The 19,899-nt window shown below is 35.4% G+C and overlaps 1 protein-coding gene across 1 annotated transcript in view; it reads right to left on the reverse strand.

The window, feature by feature from the left end:
• Nucleotides 1-2,054: 2,054 nt before the first annotated feature.
• Nucleotides 2,055-19,899, reverse strand: part of ube3c (ubiquitin protein ligase E3C) — a 31,269-nt gene continuing 13,424 nt past the window's right edge. The window contains exons 15-24 of the mRNA XM_065289387.1: nucleotides 18,396-18,500; nucleotides 18,035-18,122; nucleotides 16,493-16,590; nucleotides 16,181-16,313; nucleotides 14,272-14,519; nucleotides 9,518-9,730; nucleotides 8,699-8,887; nucleotides 8,414-8,480; nucleotides 6,871-7,001; nucleotides 2,055-3,970 (exon numbers count right to left, since the gene is read on the reverse strand). Of these exons, the coding sequence (XP_065145459.1) occupies nucleotides 3,800-3,970; nucleotides 6,871-7,001; nucleotides 8,414-8,480; nucleotides 8,699-8,887; nucleotides 9,518-9,730; nucleotides 14,272-14,519; nucleotides 16,181-16,313; nucleotides 16,493-16,590; nucleotides 18,035-18,122; nucleotides 18,396-18,500 (1,443 nt within the window). The 3' untranslated portion in view covers nucleotides 2,055-3,799. The remainder of the gene's footprint in view (nucleotides 3,971-6,870; nucleotides 7,002-8,413; nucleotides 8,481-8,698; nucleotides 8,888-9,517; nucleotides 9,731-14,271; nucleotides 14,520-16,180; nucleotides 16,314-16,492; nucleotides 16,591-18,034; nucleotides 18,123-18,395; nucleotides 18,501-19,899) is intronic.

The raw sequence follows: 19,899 nt of genomic DNA on the forward strand, positions 1-19,899 counted from the left end.
CTTGTACTTACATATCTTAACATATAGCAGTGTCATTATTTAATCTTAGATGCACATCAGTATTGTTATTTGTACGGTTTGTTTATTAAAAAAACTTAAATGTCCTTATATATAACTGGCCAAATCGTGGATTAATTTTTAACCCTGCAGGAAACCAACCCCAAAATGTTTTATGTGAAAAATTTTCTTTGGGTGGCCGCGAATGGATATTTTTCTTAAGCACATGTGCCCTGGCCATTATACACAACTTCTTCCAGCATGTCTAAAAAACCTCCACAGGGAGGCACAGTTGATCTTTTAGGGGCGGTTTCAGGGATTAGACTAGTCCTAAATAAATGTAATAGCTGTCCAAACTGTAAAAACAACTTGCACTGACATATTTTAAAATACACCAGGGCCCTTTTGCACAAGTAATATTTTAGTAAGGCATGTTTATTAACTAAAATAGCTACATTTCCTAATTAAACTAAGGTCTAGTCCTTTCTTAAACTAATCCCTGTCCGGGAAACCACCCCTTAATGGGGAACTAGTAAACAATCACACAATCAGATAAGTTTTTGCCTCAGAATTGTTGTTTATTACATATGTGTATATAGTGGACAGAGATATCACAGAAGTTTTTTTTCTGAAAAGGTAAAAGTTAACTGAACAAAGTACTGAAGAACGTAAATCAAGTAAACTGACAGTGCTTCTTAACATTTTAATAACGTTATTGTCTTTAACTACAATTTTTTCTAACTATTTACTGTAGTATTTTTTTAAGTTTTCTTATATGAATTAAATTGTAGCTGTGCTATAACATTGTTTGCGGGTTAGTCGTTAACTGGTCTAGTTAATAGATCCGTTGGACTAAGATTGAGGTACTGCCCCAGTGACCGCTTTTGTACCTTATTTTTTCTAAGAGTGTAGTAGTCTAACAAACTTTAATGTTCCAAATATCACATTAACCTGATATTATATGGTTTTTCTGGCAGGGACCAAAGCTTGTGTCCCTTTAACTAAAAGACAGATGCTGTAAAGCCATTTTTGCTTTAAATTGCAACCAAAATAATAATGATTTAAACATAAAATCACTGTCCCACTATCTGAAAACAGGTCAAGTAAAATGCAGTACTGAATTAAAGTGTTTATTAATTTCACATGGATTTTAAATCACATTTTGTTTTGACATACTAACAGATAGTTTAAATGCAAGGCAAAGACTACAAATCTTTGGTCAGTGGCCCATCACATATCTACCAAATAGGTTCTGATTTTTGTTTAGATTACTTTATAAATCTAAGGCCACATAAATATTTCACATTTACTTTAAAGAATGATGACAGACTATGTTAGAACATAGATTCTTCTCACTTCATGTTAAAAAAGCTATTAGACCTCTTAAATGTGAGGGGTTTTATAAAACCCTGTAATTGTCCTTAATGAATTCTCTAAGATTAAATCTTTCAACGTTCATATTCTGGTGTGAAATGACTTGACCCTAAGTGGAATAATAACATTTCTAAAAGCTATATAAAATACCTTTGGTATATTACTGCACATTGCTATGATTGATAGTGCGCTGCATTAAGTTTGTGAGCTATAATCCATTATAAGGTAATAGGCCCAAATAAATCTTCCCATAATTAGAATCAATCTCTCACAGCAATTGGACAAGTTGGTTTTTTAAGACCCAATTACCCCTGTCTGAGCTTGCTGCTAAAATGCTGGAGATTTGGTCAGAACGGGAGGAGTCTTAAGTCATTCCAGCGAGTGGGTGTGTGAGAAGGGTAAGACTGAGGGTGGGGGCAGGAATTGGAGATGATCCAAGGAGGAATAAAAAGTTCTCCCTGCTCTCCGACCATCTCTTGCTCTCACTAATAGACCCTATTAGATTTATGTCAAACGCACACACCCTTAATTTATGTTGTAGCGATAATGCATCTGTGATCTCGAGTAGCCCCTTTTCTTGTTCCATCACTGGATGTTTCTTTAATTATATGTCAAAGGCCATAAAACTTGAATAAAATTCTCGATCTCACTTTTTTAATACAAAAGATTTCGGTAACCCCATATGCAAATAAAAACTCAAATATGTTTAATCATTGCCATACACTGATACATAAATTGAACACTTTTCTTTGTATAGAGGGTTCGCAATTTAAAAAAAAAAAAATGACACGTACACCGATAAAATTAGAAATGGAAAAGTTTTTACACACAACTTTGCATGTCTCTGCTTTTCAACATCAAGAATCATCAACAAACGTTCATAAACAACTGGATGTTTAGCACCTGTATGATGTTAACATCCTATTTTTTCTTTTACATGGATGTTAAAAGACATGTTGCTTGATCAATTACTAATAACAAGAAAAAAGAAAAGGTTTGTAGAAATGCTTTAAAAGGTGTAGACATACATATTCACATATTCATCATCATCATCATTACCTCTCTACCAACCTGCTAAAATCTCCTTACACCTCTGCTGAAACCAGCAGGAGCAGCAAAAAGCGATTTGGGAATACAGAAAATACTTGAATTTTCTTCAGGTTACTGAATTATGTGCTACAGCAGACATTAGTGTTCAAAAGGCATGTGTTGGTTTAGGAGTTTTCCTTCATTTAGCAGTTCATTTAACAATTTTACAAAAAACCCTGAACCACTAAAAATAACAACTTACCAGTCCTCAATGACTCTGTTTTTACTTTATTGCACAAATGTCAGTATCATTATGCATTAAACAAAATGCATAATGACAATGGCCAATGTGTGGAATATATAATTATACAATTACTTTATGGAAACACAATGGACACATACCCTTAAGCCTGGAATCTTATTATACGGGCCTGTTAATTGTAGCCGTTTTTATTTTCAAAGTGAATGTCCTCTTTTACAGTGCTGAGAAAAATACCTTTTTGTTCCAAGTTTTATTTCATTCCATTCTTGATAAAAGTCTACCAGAATCAGAAAGTTCAATTTCTCTTATTACCACATGATTAAAACAAGATGACTACACACCACCATTTTCTGACACGTGCTACTGTTTTACCGCCTGTTAACCTTACACATTTTGACTTCCATGACTCAAATCCATTAAACTCCACTGTTGGTGGCACATTAGCCATAAAATCATTTTTAAGCTGAAAAATTAATATTCAGCAGATGCAATGCTGTTAGCATGCCCCGTTTCAAGGCATGCACATTTTGACTGGTACTTTGGCATGTCCTTGAACCAAGGCTCTTTAGTATACTGTACCTCATGTAATAAAGCTGTTTCAGGCATGCTGTTATACTAAAGAAAATTAAGTTTTAACTGATTTTCGGGTCTGTGAGATGAACGCATGCATCTTTATTAGCAGCCGCACAACATGTGCTGTACTGGTGACAGGGAGCAATTGAAGTGTAAAAAAGGTCTTAAAACAACAGCCTTTGCCGTTACTAATGCAAAACAAAGTAAAAATCTGGTAAAATTTTTGTGCTGCCATTTTTTTATTTCGCTTCCCCCTCATCTCCAACACTGAGGATGACATTTGAATGTCGGTGCTTTTGACCACTAAAGGTTTTAAATGCTGATTTGAATTTATAATGTCATTCCATTATTTATACGTACAGTCACTTTGAAATAAAAATCAGCATGTAATTGTCCATGCCACAACTTCAATCTGTCTGTTTGCATTTCTTGTTTTTATATCCCAACACCTTCTGCAGATTCACAGCAGACATACGGTCTGTCCATTGTGATGACTTCCTGTTTGATCACCGTGACAAAGGCCACAGCTTCTTGTCTGGGTTCCATCAGGAGACAACTCATTTCTCAGCTAAGCTCAAAGCCAGCAGAGGATTCAATAGCGTAGAGTAGCTTGTTCCTCATTTGCTGAGGGTCACAGAACTCAGGCAGCTTTAGAAGGTTCATGCAAGTGCTAGCCGTAGGGAGACGGTCCAGATCACTACCACCGTTATGGATGCAAAAGGCTGGATAGAGCTCCTAAAGACAAAGAAAAGACATAGTCAACAAAGCATGCCCCCTAGTTTTAGGTTAACAATTTACAATATTACTTAAAGGGTCCATGGCATGAAAATCTGACTTTTTCCATGTTTAAGTGCTATGATTGGGTCCACAGTGCTACTATCAACCTAGAAAATGTGAAAAAGATCAACCCAGTAACTTAGTTTTGGTAAACCATTCTCTACAAGCACATGAAAAAATAGGTCGTTTGAATTTTGGCTCTCCTTATGATGTCAGAAGGAGCTCTTATTATAATAATACCACCCCTATAATCTGCACTATCCAACCACAGCACTGCCATTTAGTGCAGAGAGAAAGAGAGAGAGAAAATAATTCACAGCACAATTAAGTTTCAATCTCAACAAACCACCATCATTGTGATCAGTGTTTGAACTTCATTCGCTCATTTGCATTTAAAAGGACACACCGAAAACGGCACATTTTTGCACACACCTACAAAGTGGCAATCTTAACATGCTATAATAAATTATCTGTTGGGTATTTTAAGCTTAAACTTCACATATGTGCTCTGGGGACACCAAAGACTTATTTGACATTTAAAAAAGTCATGTGACATGGCCCCTTTAAAGAGGATATATCATGAAAATCTGACTTTTTTCATGTTTTAGTGCTATAATTGGGTCCCCAGTGCTTCTATCAACCTAAAAAAGATGAAAAAGAACAACACAAAAATAGGTCATTGAAATTTGGCTCCCCTTATGATGTCAGAATTATCTGTTGGGTATTTTAATCTTAAACTTCTATTTTAACATGCTATAATAAATTATCTGTTGGGTATTTTAAGCCAGAACTTCACACATGTATTCTGGGGACACCAAAGGTTTATTTTACATCTTAAAAACATCTTGTGAAATGTACCCTATTTTAGAAAAAGTGCAATCGGCAAACAACAGCCTAATATCACACTGATGAAACGGTTTGACATACAGTACAACTTTCCGATATGTGAAAGGTTGCCGAGAAAAATAACAGGATGGGCCTAATGAAAGAGTTCTCGGGGCCCATAACCAAGTGACTGCAAGACTCACCCCAAAATGAACCTGATTAAACCTGCTTTAACAGGCCAATTTTTCTGACAATTAAGGTATTAAACTATCGTTGCTTATTGAGAAAGTGTCACGGTGGGAGCCATCATTTTGAGAAAAGGGTATCCATCATCTTTTTTAAATAGCTTACTTTGACAGGGCTATTTCTCCCCTAATGAATTCTGGGGTGTTTAACGGCACCTAATTAAGGCTGAGCTGGCTGAAGAGGCAGACGAGGTGGAAGGCCATCTCCCCTTGATCTGTCTTTCTTCATCTTATTCCTCTCTTACTCTTCCTTTCCATCCCTTAGTCCGTCTGCACCAAAGTCAAATTCATTAAACGCCCCATTTTAATTTTGGCAGTAACACATATCTGTGGAATAGCTTAGAAGCCTTGATTTCTCCTCCACCCGAATTCACGTAGGCTAAAGTAATCTACTTTAAACTGATGACAGTTATAATAAAGTCAATAATATCACGGTTACTGTTCTTAGTTTGAAACATAGGCATAAAAACATATTTTAGGATATTACTGTTCTACTCATTTTGTTAAGCGTAATAAACAGTTAAAGTGACAAATAATGCCACGTACAAAATAACTTGCATATAAAATAGACTTAAGGTTACATTTCTGAGGGTTGATGATGATAACAACCTGTTAGATACATTAGATAAAAAAATTATTATAATTACAGTTCTTTCATCTTCATCTATTGCGGTCAGTTATAGCAACTGTTAATTATACACCAGAGACAGTCAACATCAGGCGAGAGCCATTTGAAGTTCAACAGTGCATTTATAGGTTTTTATCAGTCTTATGGATTTCAGATAGCCAGTGGCACTTGGCAAAGCCTCAAATAGCATTACAATGACAGGTCACAACCTCTCTAGCACAAACAGAGGCTAGGATAAGGCCCTTCCTGATAGCTCTTATAATGTGAAAATGATTTGTTACAATGAGTGTTATTTGCGAGTACACCCTTGTGTAAATGAATGACGCTAGGCTGCGACAAAACTTATTCTGTTCATTTCATTATATACACCTTGCAGGAGTAGACTTCTCCGTGGTGATGATCTTGATAACTTTATTTGATAAAAATAAGAAAATGGGACAAAATCATCACCAGGTGTGAATAGTATGAACTTCTCCTGAACTCCATACGTGATAACAGAGGTGGGAGTCATACTGATTCAGCTTGAATATGGGGTTCGGTTGTGTCTGTGCATTACACTTTTTAAGAGCAATCTAAGGCCTTGGATAAAATATTTACTCAGCTTCAAAAGGTCACGCTCTTTCTGATCCCATTTTTGACACCCTAGTTAGTGTGTAATGTTACTATAATAGTATAAATAATATCTGTAAAATGATAAAGCTCAAAGTTCACTGGCAGGCGATATATTTTCTTCAACAGAATTCGCGTTTCAAGGCCTACAGTGAGAACAGCCGGTTAGGACTGCAGCCTTCTACTTCCTGCTTTTATGACGTCAGTAGAACAGTTTTTTGACTCCGCCCACAGGAATACGTCAGTCACCAGCTAAGCTAACGGCAAGCTAAGCTGCTGTCGAACACACTAAACAAACTACACAATCAGAACTCAATACGTATTTCTGAAGGAGGGACTTCATAGAACAAGGAAGACATCAGCCCGTTTTGAGAACTGTGAAAACAGCTCTATACAGATAAGTAAATTGTGTGAAAAATACCCGTTTTTTTTTACACGTGAAACATGAACATATTATATTGTGCACTGTAAACACAATCACGGGAGCTTTAACTCCAGACACAACAAAACAGAAACTCAATGTTTTAATGTTCTTATGCAGTTTCACTGACCTTGAAGCCTAAGAGTGGAGGTCGTGAGCAGCTTGTAACAAACTTGAGCAGCTTGCGTTTCTCCTCGTCGCTGAAACTGTCCACCACGTCCCAGAAGATTTTAATCACGGGATGAGTTTCTGAATAACCACCTGAGTAGTGCGGCAAAAGTTAAGTTCAACAATTAGGAAAACCAAAACAATCATTTCAACATATGCATTTGTGTGAATTAGCTGTGAAGTAAATCAATCTAAATGCTCAAATAACACTGTATCTCTAGAAACTTATTGGATACATTATGTTTAAATCAATTAGAAGTGTATGCAGATTAGTCCATGAACAGATTAGCATTTTGCATTTAACCTCCCCACACTGGAAGTTTTTAGGGATGTGAATCAATGTCTGTGGCCTCACTTACAAACAGATTTCACTTCTCACCTTTATAGTACCGTATTTTCCAGACTATAAGTCGCTACAGAGTATAACTCGCATCATTCAAAAACGCATCATTAAAATCCAAGCCGAAGAACGAAAATTTAATCTGGAAAGGCAAATCTTTCAACTAAACAATAGCACACAGAACAGCAGGCTGAATAGGTGTCTGTACGTAAAAGTAATATTATCTGTTATTTAAATGCTAAACCATAGCATACAGAACATTCCTGGAATGTTAAATAGGCTAAATTACATAACCAAACAAGCCAAACATAAAGTTCGCAGGCTTTTCATTCCACATCACTGAATTTATTGAATTACATAAATACAGGAGCAGCATATGGCGGACGCCCGCAGCTGTAGATGGTCATGTTGTCTCTTGCCTCATAAATGTCCAAATTTATTCATACTGACTAACAAGGCGCACCTGACTATAAGATGCAGCCCCAGCCAAATTATGAAGAAAAAAAATGTGGCTTATAGTCTGGATAATACGGTAATACAAATATATGCTACTTAACTCTTTCGGCACCAGTGTTTGTTTTTTAAGCTGCCAGCCAGCACCAGCAATTTTTATGATTTTCACAAAAGTTTAATGCCTACCAAAAAATATATCAAAATAAAGAACAGGTCCTCTGATTTCAAACAAACAATCAAACAAAAAAGAAAAAACTTTCATCCCATCTTTATTTGTTATTTTTTATCACCTCTCAAAAATGGGTAGGTTTTTTCAAAAATACCAAATTTATAAACAAAAAGCTAAAATAATTGCATTTTTGTAAAGGACTTTAGTTAGTGATCAGATTAAAAATTATGATCAAAATATAAACAGAGTTTTAGTGTTTTTAAATCAGTGGATGCTTAAGTGTTTTATAAGTTGGGTAAGACCGTCACTAAGTGGATAACAGCAAAAAAAACATATTGCCATAAAACATCATTGGCAGGGGAAATGTTGGCGGGGAAAGAGTTAAAAATAACCGCAGGTTCTTGGTTATAACATATTATAAATGCTTCTATTAATGTAAAACTGCTTTGAAATAATTACCAATTGTGAAAAGGGCCATATAAATAAAATTTAATTGAAAAAAGTTTGTGAGGCCAAAAATGCAGAAGATTTAACTTGTAATACCTGAGTAGTTAGTGAATTTCTTCAGGTCCTCCAGACAGATAGGCACAAGTGCACCAGAAACCAGTACCTGAAAACATATAAGTGAACATTTGACGTGTTACATTAAATTTAAAAACAGTATGGCTTATTCTATACGGAAATAATACATGCAGATTTTTATTAATCTTTTCAGAGACACAACAAATTAATTTATATCTGTCTGTTCATTACCCATTTCTAACGGTCTAGTCTTTGTGTATGTATGTGTGTGTGTGGTTGTGTATATGTGTTCAGAGAAGATGATACCTGAATTTCCTGCTGATCAAACATTCGCAGCCATTCCAGGTTGACCACGTTGGCTAGACCCTGCCGAAAGGCCAGGCAGTGTGCTCTGATCTGTTTGTTTAGACGGTAATCGGCCACTAAATGGATGTAGGCAATCCTGTTGGCCGTAGTTACCGGGATGTCCTTTCCCCCTGGTTTGAGCTCAACCACCTGGAAAACAAATAGATGAAAGTGTGAAAGGCAGCGTCTAAGCCGAAGCACCGCTTTTCTCATAGAGCAGTTTTCTGGGTTGAGTGATGAATTAATTTCTCCTAAGAGGTGCAAGAGAAGTAAACTGAAAGTAACTGATAGAAACCCTTTCAAGGTATAACCTCGCTAATGAAGGGGAAAGTGAACACGTCAGAAATAAAAAAATATTTAAACTTACTAAACAAGTGTTAAATCTGAAAGTTAAAAAATCTGGATAATGTTTCAATAAGAGCTATGAAGAGTAACCAACTGATTGTTATGTATTTAAAACAAATGTATTTTATCATTTACTGTTGATTTCATTAAAAAGTAACAATTAAAAGAAATGCTGTGTGCATTACAGTTATGCTGTACATACACTCAGGTGGTTATCATACATTTACAGTAAAGAAAGACAATATTAGATTTAATACTACGTTAAACTGATACATTAGCAGGTATGCTTATGCAGTTTAACATAGAAGTTCCTTTAAAAAGATCTGGATGAAGACGTGCTTTATCTCCATCTGCAAAGACTAACAACAGCCAGATTAATTATTAACAATGACAAAAGACAAGCAAAAGAGCACAGACGTGTTGTTCAGGTCTCACCTGTGCCTCCCCGAGATCATTGTTGACCACAGTAAAGTTAAGTCCGAGGTCTTCCACATCACCCTCATAGCTCTTGAGGAAAAGCAGGTTTCGGTACATCTCCGGGTCCAAAGAAGCCAAATGATGGATGTCCACTTCAGCACTTGTGCCTAGGATCTTCGACAAGAAGAAACTGGCAAATGGCAACTCCACTAGCATGTTTTCATACAGTGCCTGCAGGACAGAAGGATAAAGATATTCAACCAAAGATGATATGATCTTTATAGTATTAATGATTGGAAAACCATTGACAATAATTTGTCTTAAATACTGCCACTTTATTTAGAAATACTGCCACTATATTTCAGGAACTCGCACTTCTAAAACATCAATTGCAACATTAACCTGTTGTTCCATTAAGAGGCAGAAGGATGGTGAGTCATAAAGCTAAAGTACTGCAACAGTCCTAAAAAGACCATATCTGAAGGCATTAAAATATACAGGCCTTGAATAAATGATTGCACTAAAATCCCCTGACCACATAAGCGAAATGGATTATAAATTTCCCAAATCTCCATAATGCATGCATCCAAAACACACACAGGCCGTAAATCAGAGCAGTTTCAAAACACAGGTTAATCGCGCAACTTCAAACATGGGACATTTTTCATGCAAAATAATCCACTTAGCATCATTCTTCCCATGAGCCCTGTTCTGGGAACATATGTGCTGTGCCCTCTTGAAACCTATCAATAATGTTGCTCCTAAGAAGTCGTCGCAATAAGGATATGGAGGCGCAACGTGGACTATTTTTCAAGCCTTCAGGTTATTTATGGATGTTTATTGCCAGAAATTGTGCCAAAATGACTTGGGATAAAAAGGATTAATGAATGGCCAGGCCTTTTAATATAAGTGAGTGCAGTGGCAACGCAATTAATGCAAATTGTGGCACCATCAGGAGAGTAAACGCCAACAACTTAACAGCTGCCTTCTGTTTCTGCCAAATAAATTTGTTAATTTACAGCATTAAGAATCAATAAAAAAAATTTAACACACTCGCCATCAATCAGAAGTTCTGACCTTCTCTGTCCTCTGTTGCCCTTTGGAAAGGAACAGTTAAGCGCTGCTTACTGAATGACAGAACTGTTACTTTTTTGATGTGACCCAAAAGGTCAATATGCATTTAAGGTCACATGTAATACAGATTATGGGAGTATTTATATAAAAAAATCATCTACCAGAATTCTTTAATGCAAGAGTGAGGCTTAAATTACATTTTGTTTGTCTCTTCAGTATATCTAAATATAAGAAGTCCAAGTAGTTTAAGATTTTAATATCATTATTCCTATGACCTACAATGTAACAAGCCCTAACATTTTTTAAACATCTCAAAAAGTATTACTTCAAAGAATTGTTTCTAAATGTATTACTGAAACACGCTACAAAGACTGTAAATGTGTAGGATTGAATTGTGGAATTACACTGTTAAACAGTTTTTCCACATATTTGTGTTCTGGATTATTTGGGGGGGGGCTACAACAGTGGCTCATTGACCCCTGCCTTAACACAATCGCAAGCATCCATTCAGGTTGTAGCAGTATTTAAATGTTGAGAGAGATGGCAGCTTTCTTAAAAGTGGGCATTGTTTTAACGCCAACAGCGGACAAGCACCCAGCATTTGAGAGTAGAGAATGCTGTCTGTTTTTCCAAGATTTTGATAAAAAAAATTGTTTACTTTTTTACTTGTAGTGGTAATTTTTTTCTGAGGTGTGACAAACTGAACACACATTTAATAGTAGACTGTACACGGCCATTGAGGCTCATTCACTAATAATTGTGTACATTTTTCGTATTTATATGCACACTTGAACTTCTCAAGAAAACTTTCCGCCTAATTCACAACACGTGCACACGCACACGAGTTTGTTCTTATACTTGTTCTTCTCATTACATTAACATGATGTTTAGGCTACATTAGGCATTAAGCAGAAGCTTTCATATGGAGATTTAAAAAGTGAGGAAGGAAAGCGTAAAAATTTGTCATTACACACATCTTCTATATATTTTAGAAAAAAATAAGCAGGCTATAATAATGTATAATATAATGTATATTATAATAATAATAATAATAATAAAGATTATGTTTAATAATATATAGACAATATTCTACTATAAAATATAATACTGTAAATTTTACATGTCTACATTATCATACACATTATAATTATAGCCTAGTATTTATTATAGTGTACGTGATTATTGTGTACGATGGGCGGTTTTAGGTTTTCTTGAATTTTTGCATACATTTAGAAGAAATTTTGATACAAATGTTTTTGATTAATCACAATTTGTTCGTTAAAAAATCTGTACCGCACAAATTTGCGCGTACGCATGCTTAATGAATGAGACCCATTAACTGTATAAATACTGTTATCATCTTCTTTTTACATAAATAAAATGTTTCTATTTCTTATTTAAATAATGACTTAGGCTTGTGCGGTATTGTTTCAGTTAAAATTTTTTATAATTACTAACACATCCATCTAAGTGCATTATGGTCAGATATAAAGCATTGCTGTGATTCGGCTGTAGATCTACATTCTTACTAGGCATGGGCTGGTATGAGATTCTGGCAGTATGATAACTGTAGGCAAAAATACCACGGTGTTGCGGTATTGCCATTGTCACACAAAATGTGTTATTTTCAAATGTCTGCATATAAAAACCTCAACTTTTCAACTGGACACAATACATTTTATTTTTAGGTAACATACAATGTTTATGCCAGGTAAAAATAACGCTTTTAAATGATAATATTCTTTCAAAAATATGTAATTGAAATGTAAACATGAATTCAATTACATGATTTAATTCATTTTGTGTAAACACATTTCATACCTTGAAAACGGTATCACAAAATTTTTGTGGTTTTGAAACCTTGACTCTTTAAAACCTCGGTATACCTTGAAACCGGTAACCGGCCCATGCCTAATTCTTACACCACATATTAATGATCTACTGTTGCTGCATGCAAGCATACATTACCAATTTAAAAACATTAAACATTAAAACAGGCAGCCAGCTGAACATAGTAAAACCTTTGGAGATAATGAGTGGGGTGTGTGTAGAAATGTGTAAATAACTAGCATTTCAAAATTGCAGAAAGATGTATACTTGCTAACCTGTCAGTGACATTGAATCTGAACTACTAAATAAGAACAGCTCAAATAACTGTATTCACAGACCAGCAACAAAGAAAGTGCTTTCAGATTTGTCTGTCTAATACCTGGAGGTAAATAGTATTTATGTGCACGTGTCTGTGGTGGACTACGTCACAGTAACAGTGATGCAATTCTAATCTACGCAGGTCATCTTCATAACAGCACTAAACAAATATCAATATCCCACTCAGTCTGCCACTCTCACACATATTTATGGAGAGAGAAGGAGGGTTAATTGAAAGTCAAATTCAAATTAATCTCGTCACCTTAATTGCTTTGCCCATTACTAAGCAGTGGGGGCAATTGAAAGGAATAAGATCAGGAAAGTATGGGGGCGGGGCTAGCCATTTCTCATGATAGGAGTTCAGTTATGTCCATTTCTTCTTAAAGTGTCTGTTCATTATAGCTCTCTAATAAGTGGCCTGAATTGCCTCTTTGCGAGTGGTGTTGATGCCTGTGACTGTAAAACAGATCAAAACTCTATTACCGGCGGCATTGCGCCGGTTATTTATGGTGCTAGCTGATTTAGCGTCCGTGGCCAAATGCGATGGCTACACAAACAGAGAGAATGGTGGGCTAATGGAGTAGCCTAATTGAGCAGCGAGCTTCTTGGCATGAGGTAATTCATCCACCCTACCCCCAGTCAATGTGCCTTGCAATAAACAATCCTGGGCCTATGCATTAATGAAACTTTAAAAACATTAGCGGCTAATAAATACCAGCTAGCAGACACAAAAGAGAGAGCCAAAACAATATAGTGCGTGATGCACAGGTTAACAATAATAGAAAAACACTGAGAGTAATTGAGAGGCTTGCGGTCATATTTACTTCTTATTATGAGCAATTTTAAACAGCTGAGAAATTAATATGCTTATTTTTTGCATAACAAACTTTAAATCTTAATATATATATGATTAATGCCTTTAATGTAAAGTTGTTCTATTATCATTACACTGTTACCATATTGTATGTCATCAATCCAAAGCCTAAAAGCTAAAAATTATCACTTTTGGGGCTAAATTATAGTTTCTAAACTATTTAAGGCCTGGCATATTTGAACAAACTAATGTAATTGTGAGCAACCAAATGATTTACATTCAACCATAAATGTTTAATATTTTGATGGAGGTTTCTGGAAGGTCATTTACAAAATGATCTTACGTACAAGGCTAGACAATAGAAAATTACTTGGATCAAAAGGCCACAAATAAACTTGACTTTAAACTCAAGTGACCTCGTAAATAAAATGCATAAGATTTATAATGGTTACTAAGCCACTCAGCCTGGGATCACAGATTGAACCTGACCTCTGAACTGCAGCATTGATCCAGTTGACCCCATTTGTGTTTGAGAGTGTGAGTGAAAGACATGTGAAGACTACTAGAAAGGCTAGAACAAGAAATTGTTATCCTATAGTGAAATACATACTGAAAAGAACCCGCAGAAATGTTTTGTTATGCCAATTATTCTTATTCACTGAATATTCCATTGAACAAATTATGATGAGCAGCCATACTGATTAAGGGTGGATATGCAATACATGATGTGGCTCACCTTTCCCAGTATCCTGCCAAGGAAATAGTAGTGACGAGTAAAGGATTCTCCCACAAGCATCTCTGCAGTGGGGCTCGGGTAAAGTAGCCCTTCATTAGTTGTCTTGAAGAAGCCTTGGTTAGGGTTAAAGCCTGATTTCAGCAACTCATTTAAGAACTCTCTAAATATTCCTCCACCATCGATTCCAGCTTCATCCAACCCATGAGCATTGAGTAGATGAACTCGGATTCTCTTCTTTAGATCAGGCTCTGAAATACAGACAGACATAAATAAGAGCCATAAGAAACATGCTGTCCATTTCTGTCCTGACAATTTATTTCAATTAAATGATTATTTTATTTATTTTTATCAGCAGGAAACGTGAATGTATGTTTTACTATTATTGGAAAATACTTTTTTTCACAGTGACATAATGCAAGTCAACAAAGAGTTATTCAAATAGAGGTGAAACAAAAAGTGGCATTTGATAAATATATACCACTAAATAAATAACCTTGAAAGCTCACACTGACCTGAGCTACATTTCAATCAAAAAGGTCATCTTACAGCAAATTTAATCACAGATCATAAATCTCAGCAACAGTTTTGAAGACACACACATTTAGCATTATAACTAGGTAGTGTTAGCAATGTTATATACCAAGATGGATGTCTTTGCATTATTGTTTGAAGACAGGAACATTTTAATAGTCAGTATAAACACAAAATGACCAATTTGGAAGAACTCCCATATTTTAGCAATGAAAGCATATTTTGTGTGCATCCAGTTATTAACTACTTTAGTAACACTGAAGTATGACCTATAATTCTAAAAATTATAAATTTACACTAAGAAGTCTTCTACTACAAACACTTAATTTATGGAGTAAATGTATACATTTATAGATTCTGGCAAGAGTGACACAAAACACTTTACCCTAAATCATTAAATCAGCTTATTTTAAGTGATTTCTTAAGCTAGGTTTAATGCCTTTTCCAGGCATCTATGAACACAAAAAGATGTTATTCTTATCAATCAATCAATCAAAATGTATTTATAAAACACAATAAAAACAACAGCAGTTGTCCACTGACTTATAGGGTGTACTTTAGTGCTTTTAACAAAATAATATTTCCACCATGACACATTACAGTAGTACTGTTTTAGATTTGACTGGCAGAAAACGGAAAAACTACAATTTAAAAGAACGATTTAAAGTTGGGTCCAGTTTACAGCACCTTTTGAAATACCCGTTTATTTAGCTTTAACAAGGCTAGTTAAAAAAATGCTTGATTCTGATTGGCCAGTCTCGTCATTTGCAGGTTTGTTATTCCCAGATAACAACCGCTCAAAACTTGTAACCCGAATGCTGCCAATCATTTTTACAGGTACAGTTTAATATTACAAAAAAATGTATATAAATGTGTTTTAAATAACATATATGACAATCAACATTTAAAGGCGGGGTGCACAATCTCTGAAAGCCAGTGTTGACATTTGAAATCACCTAAACAAACACGCCCCTAACCCAATAGAATCTGGACCTTCTTTTGATAGACCCGCCCCACACATAAGCAACCAAGGCAACGACCTTACTGCTGATTGGCTACAAGTGTGTTTTGGTACTCGCCCGACTCCCTTTTCCAATGCGTTTATCAAAAATCGTGCACCCCGCCTTTAAATGTTCCTTACCTTACTTATGAGGTAAACAGCCGTGTAATAAGCAGGATAATGTAGAGGCAACCGGTTGTCATCACGAAATAAGCACCTTCGGTGTGATACAAAACCCTCTGTTTGCATCGGGTCCTGATCACACCGTCGGTGCTTATTTCTGCAATAACAATCGCTGCCTATACAGAATCCCTTACTAAACATTTGACTTTGAAGAAGCTTTTCTACATGTAAAAGGGAATATTTGCATTACTTTACCATTCTCCGGAGATAATTTATCATATGCATCTTCATAGATGTAGTTCCGTCGAATGGTTATATTCACGCCATCCAAAAAAGTGCCCTCTCCCTGCACCTCTCGTTTATCAGCATAGATTAACTTCTGGAAAATCTGAAGACAGAATATGTTAACAGTTTGTTTGAATAAAGTATTCTATGCAATATGTACTATTTTTTGACAACAAGACACTGTACATTTTTTTAAATATACTGTATTTATGTACAAATATAAAATTCAACCTATAGTAGAGCTAAAATGTATAGAGTCAACATAAGTGGCAGCTGTCTTACCTTCACTCTTTCCTCAAAGGGAACCACAAATGGTAGTTCAGTGAGGATAGCCAAGTGTCTTTCCTCTGATACTGACAGTGGTGGAGGCTCTAGACCAACTGTGGTGAAAAACAAGGCCTTTATTTTTTGCAAAATACAAAATCTAGGTATAATTAATAAACTACTACACTAAATATTAATAAATATCATACATATATAATTAATATTATACATTTAAAATAAAATAATGTAGCACAAATGTCTACAACAATTTAAATATTCACTTGTTTCCCCATTTATTCATTAATTTATTCACGTGTCTATTCATATAGACAGATTCAACAATGGATTCAACACTGAGAAGCAATTCACTCTGTAAGCAAAGAATTCATCTGGCTAATAAAGCCTTCATCTTCATCCATCGTGCTGACAGTCAATCTCTAACAGGCTCTATTCATCATCCAGACAAACACAACCTTCAAAATCTTAACATTACAGTATTACATCAGCACACCCCACACAACACCTATACAACTAAATAGACTACAAATAGTTCGATGTGAACTAAGTTAGGGTTTAATATTTTGCTAAATTAATACTCAATGATACAACTAATTGAAATATTGACTGTGGTCTGGATGACCTTCTTTATTTGCATCTATTCTAAACACATATACAACCTTGAGCGAGGTCCACTTCATGCCGCTGAATGCGGTATTTACAGACCATCCCATTAAAGATCACTCAATCCAAGTCTATGTCCTCCCTGCCACACACTTTTAATTAAGTCAGCAGCAATTGCCCATCCACCTGTCCACTTCCTCCATTACAGGGACGTTTGTTTAGTATTAAAACTCCGTCCTACAAACGTTTCGACCACAGAAAAAAACTGCCATAGCAGCAGAGAAGTGTCATTCATCTAATACGTTGCTAGCACGGTGGAATGATTCTGCTCAATTAGTCAGTCCTTTCTCTCTCTCCAACAAACTCGCCATCAAGAGGCCATCTTGGTGGAGAAATATGGCGTAGCATGGTCAATACAGAAGCCATTCGTCACTACCACACAAGTCCATTTAGGGAAATGAAAAAGGTCCAGACAAACAAGGGGCCAGATGTGTCCTGCCTTTGGCAAATTGAAATTTTAAGCACATATGCTTGAGGGTGGCATGGAAATGATCAAATGCACAGGTACTAGTTAGTTTTAACAGCCTCTGAAATGGTCTTTGTCGTGTTTTGTAATGAAATGGCCTTATGCAAGCGGAGCTATTGTATTTTTGTATTTTCTAATTTCACACTACAGACTCCTAGACTAGGCAAGACAATGAGGTTGTATTTGTTATCAGTTACTTAATGCATTAGCTAACATGAGCTTGCAATAAACAAACAATACCTTATAGCATTTATTAATGTTTGTTCATGTTAATTTTGGCATTTACATATAAATACATTTATAACATTTATAAAATCAAGCTTTGTAACTGTTAACATTAACTATTGCACCATTAACTAACATGAAGCATGCATTTAAATTCAAACGTGGCTCTTTTTTGTATCATGTCTTACCATCTAATGTGGACTGAAGAGGTCCGATGCGCCCCATTCTCCTGGTTCTCCACACATGTCTTGCAGAAGGTACATAGAGCTGAGTCACCTAAAACACATTAGCAATGTTAAGTTTCAATGTATTAAGATATGTGCATGTTAAAATATTTTAGAAAGTTATATTTTATAATGAAGTGCATACATTTTTTACATTTAAAATCTGTTTCACTAGATTTTTACGGCATAATATCCATAAATCCAACAAACACATTGCTGTTCATTAAATCCTTAATCAATCATACTGTTTTGCCCTTCTGTTCCTAAACTAGCACCTCTGTTGCATGTTTTAATCAGATTCTTTTAATTCTCAAATGACTTTTACCTTATCTGCCCTGATGTTGACCTCATTCGACAGCCAATGACCCGAAGGACAGAATGGTCTTCGAATATCTCTTGCTTTCAACATTTTCACAAGGTTGGTAATCACCTTTAAAAAAAAAAAAACACATCCAAAACAAAATGTTGTTAAAGAGCTAGTACCACTATCCATATATCAAACACATAACACAAAAATTGCTCATTAACAAATCTGCAGTTGGATGAATTTATTTAGGATATTTTTTCCCTTTTTTTGAATAGGTTATTTATAAGCTTAATTTATTTATGGTGCAAAGTTAAACACAGATGAACATAAATTGTCACTCTCCAGTCAGTACTGCTAAGTGAATAAACATCTCAAAAATCTGCAGCTGACATGAGTCAAATTTGGACTAAATGGGGCAAAGAAAGAATAGAATATACGAGAATGTGGTAAGATACTAATGGTTAAACCTGCGCTAACATGACAATATTACATATTAAAAAAGCTTCAACTCTTTTTCACTCATAACAAATACCGAACAATGATGAATAACATATCAAAAAAAGATATGAAAATAGATCAAATGAACAGAAAACTACAATTTATTTTATTCTATTAAATATGTAATTAATCTCCACAGCCAGTCTGCTTCATCTCAATTCACTTATCTACACTTCTGTTTAATACTCATGTAGGAATCTGTTATTCTAAACCAATTTCTAAAGAATACCCATCAATCTGTCACCACCGCATGCTAAAACCAGAAACATTGTAATAACGGCAAGTGCAAAACTCTGTTCTGGGTAGGTTTGCGGGGCAGAGCATCTGAAGGCTCATCCTGTCTAAGTGGAATGAATAAGCATTGGTTAATTAGCCCACTAGGTTAAGTGCAGGCCTTAATGGGTCTCTCCAAAACTCCTGCAGTGACATCCCTTTCCAAACACGGCCAAGAAGAAAGTTCCATTAGCAATATTAATACAAGCTTAGTTGATCATTTTCATTCAATTAACTTCTTTCAATTAAATAGATAGCTCGACAATAGGAGTGATAAAACATCCGGAGGGACGGCCCATGGCTGGAGGCAAACATTAGTGTGTGAGGGGTCAACAGCGTTAGAGCTGACTGTAAATTGCACATTCAATTTGGGAAATGCGTTTCTCGGGCTCTTACTTCTTTAATGGGTCATTTTAGCTGACAGGAGGCGTTTGCCGCCATCTTTTGTGCAATTCTCGAATAAGAGAAACCAAACCTTGAACTGTCACATAACAAAGTGTTTGAGTGAAACAGGATACAGAGATTTGCATTAGGCAAAAGTCTGTAAACCTTTATGTATACAGCGTTAATATGTTATGTAATCAATAGTGGACGTGTAAACACATTTTTTATATTATATACTTTGTGGTGTTTTACGGAATGTAAATGCAAAATGTTTTAAACATAAAAATTTACAAAAGTCTGCATTGATGCCTATGCTAATTCTTTTAAGAGCATTAAAAATTAGTTTCAAAATGTTTTTTTAAATAAG

The sequence above is a fragment of the Paramisgurnus dabryanus genome, chromosome 2, assembly GCF_030506205.2.
Source record: "Paramisgurnus dabryanus chromosome 2, PD_genome_1.1, whole genome shotgun sequence".
Classification (NCBI taxonomy): domain Eukaryota; kingdom Metazoa; phylum Chordata; class Actinopteri; order Cypriniformes; family Cobitidae; genus Paramisgurnus; species Paramisgurnus dabryanus.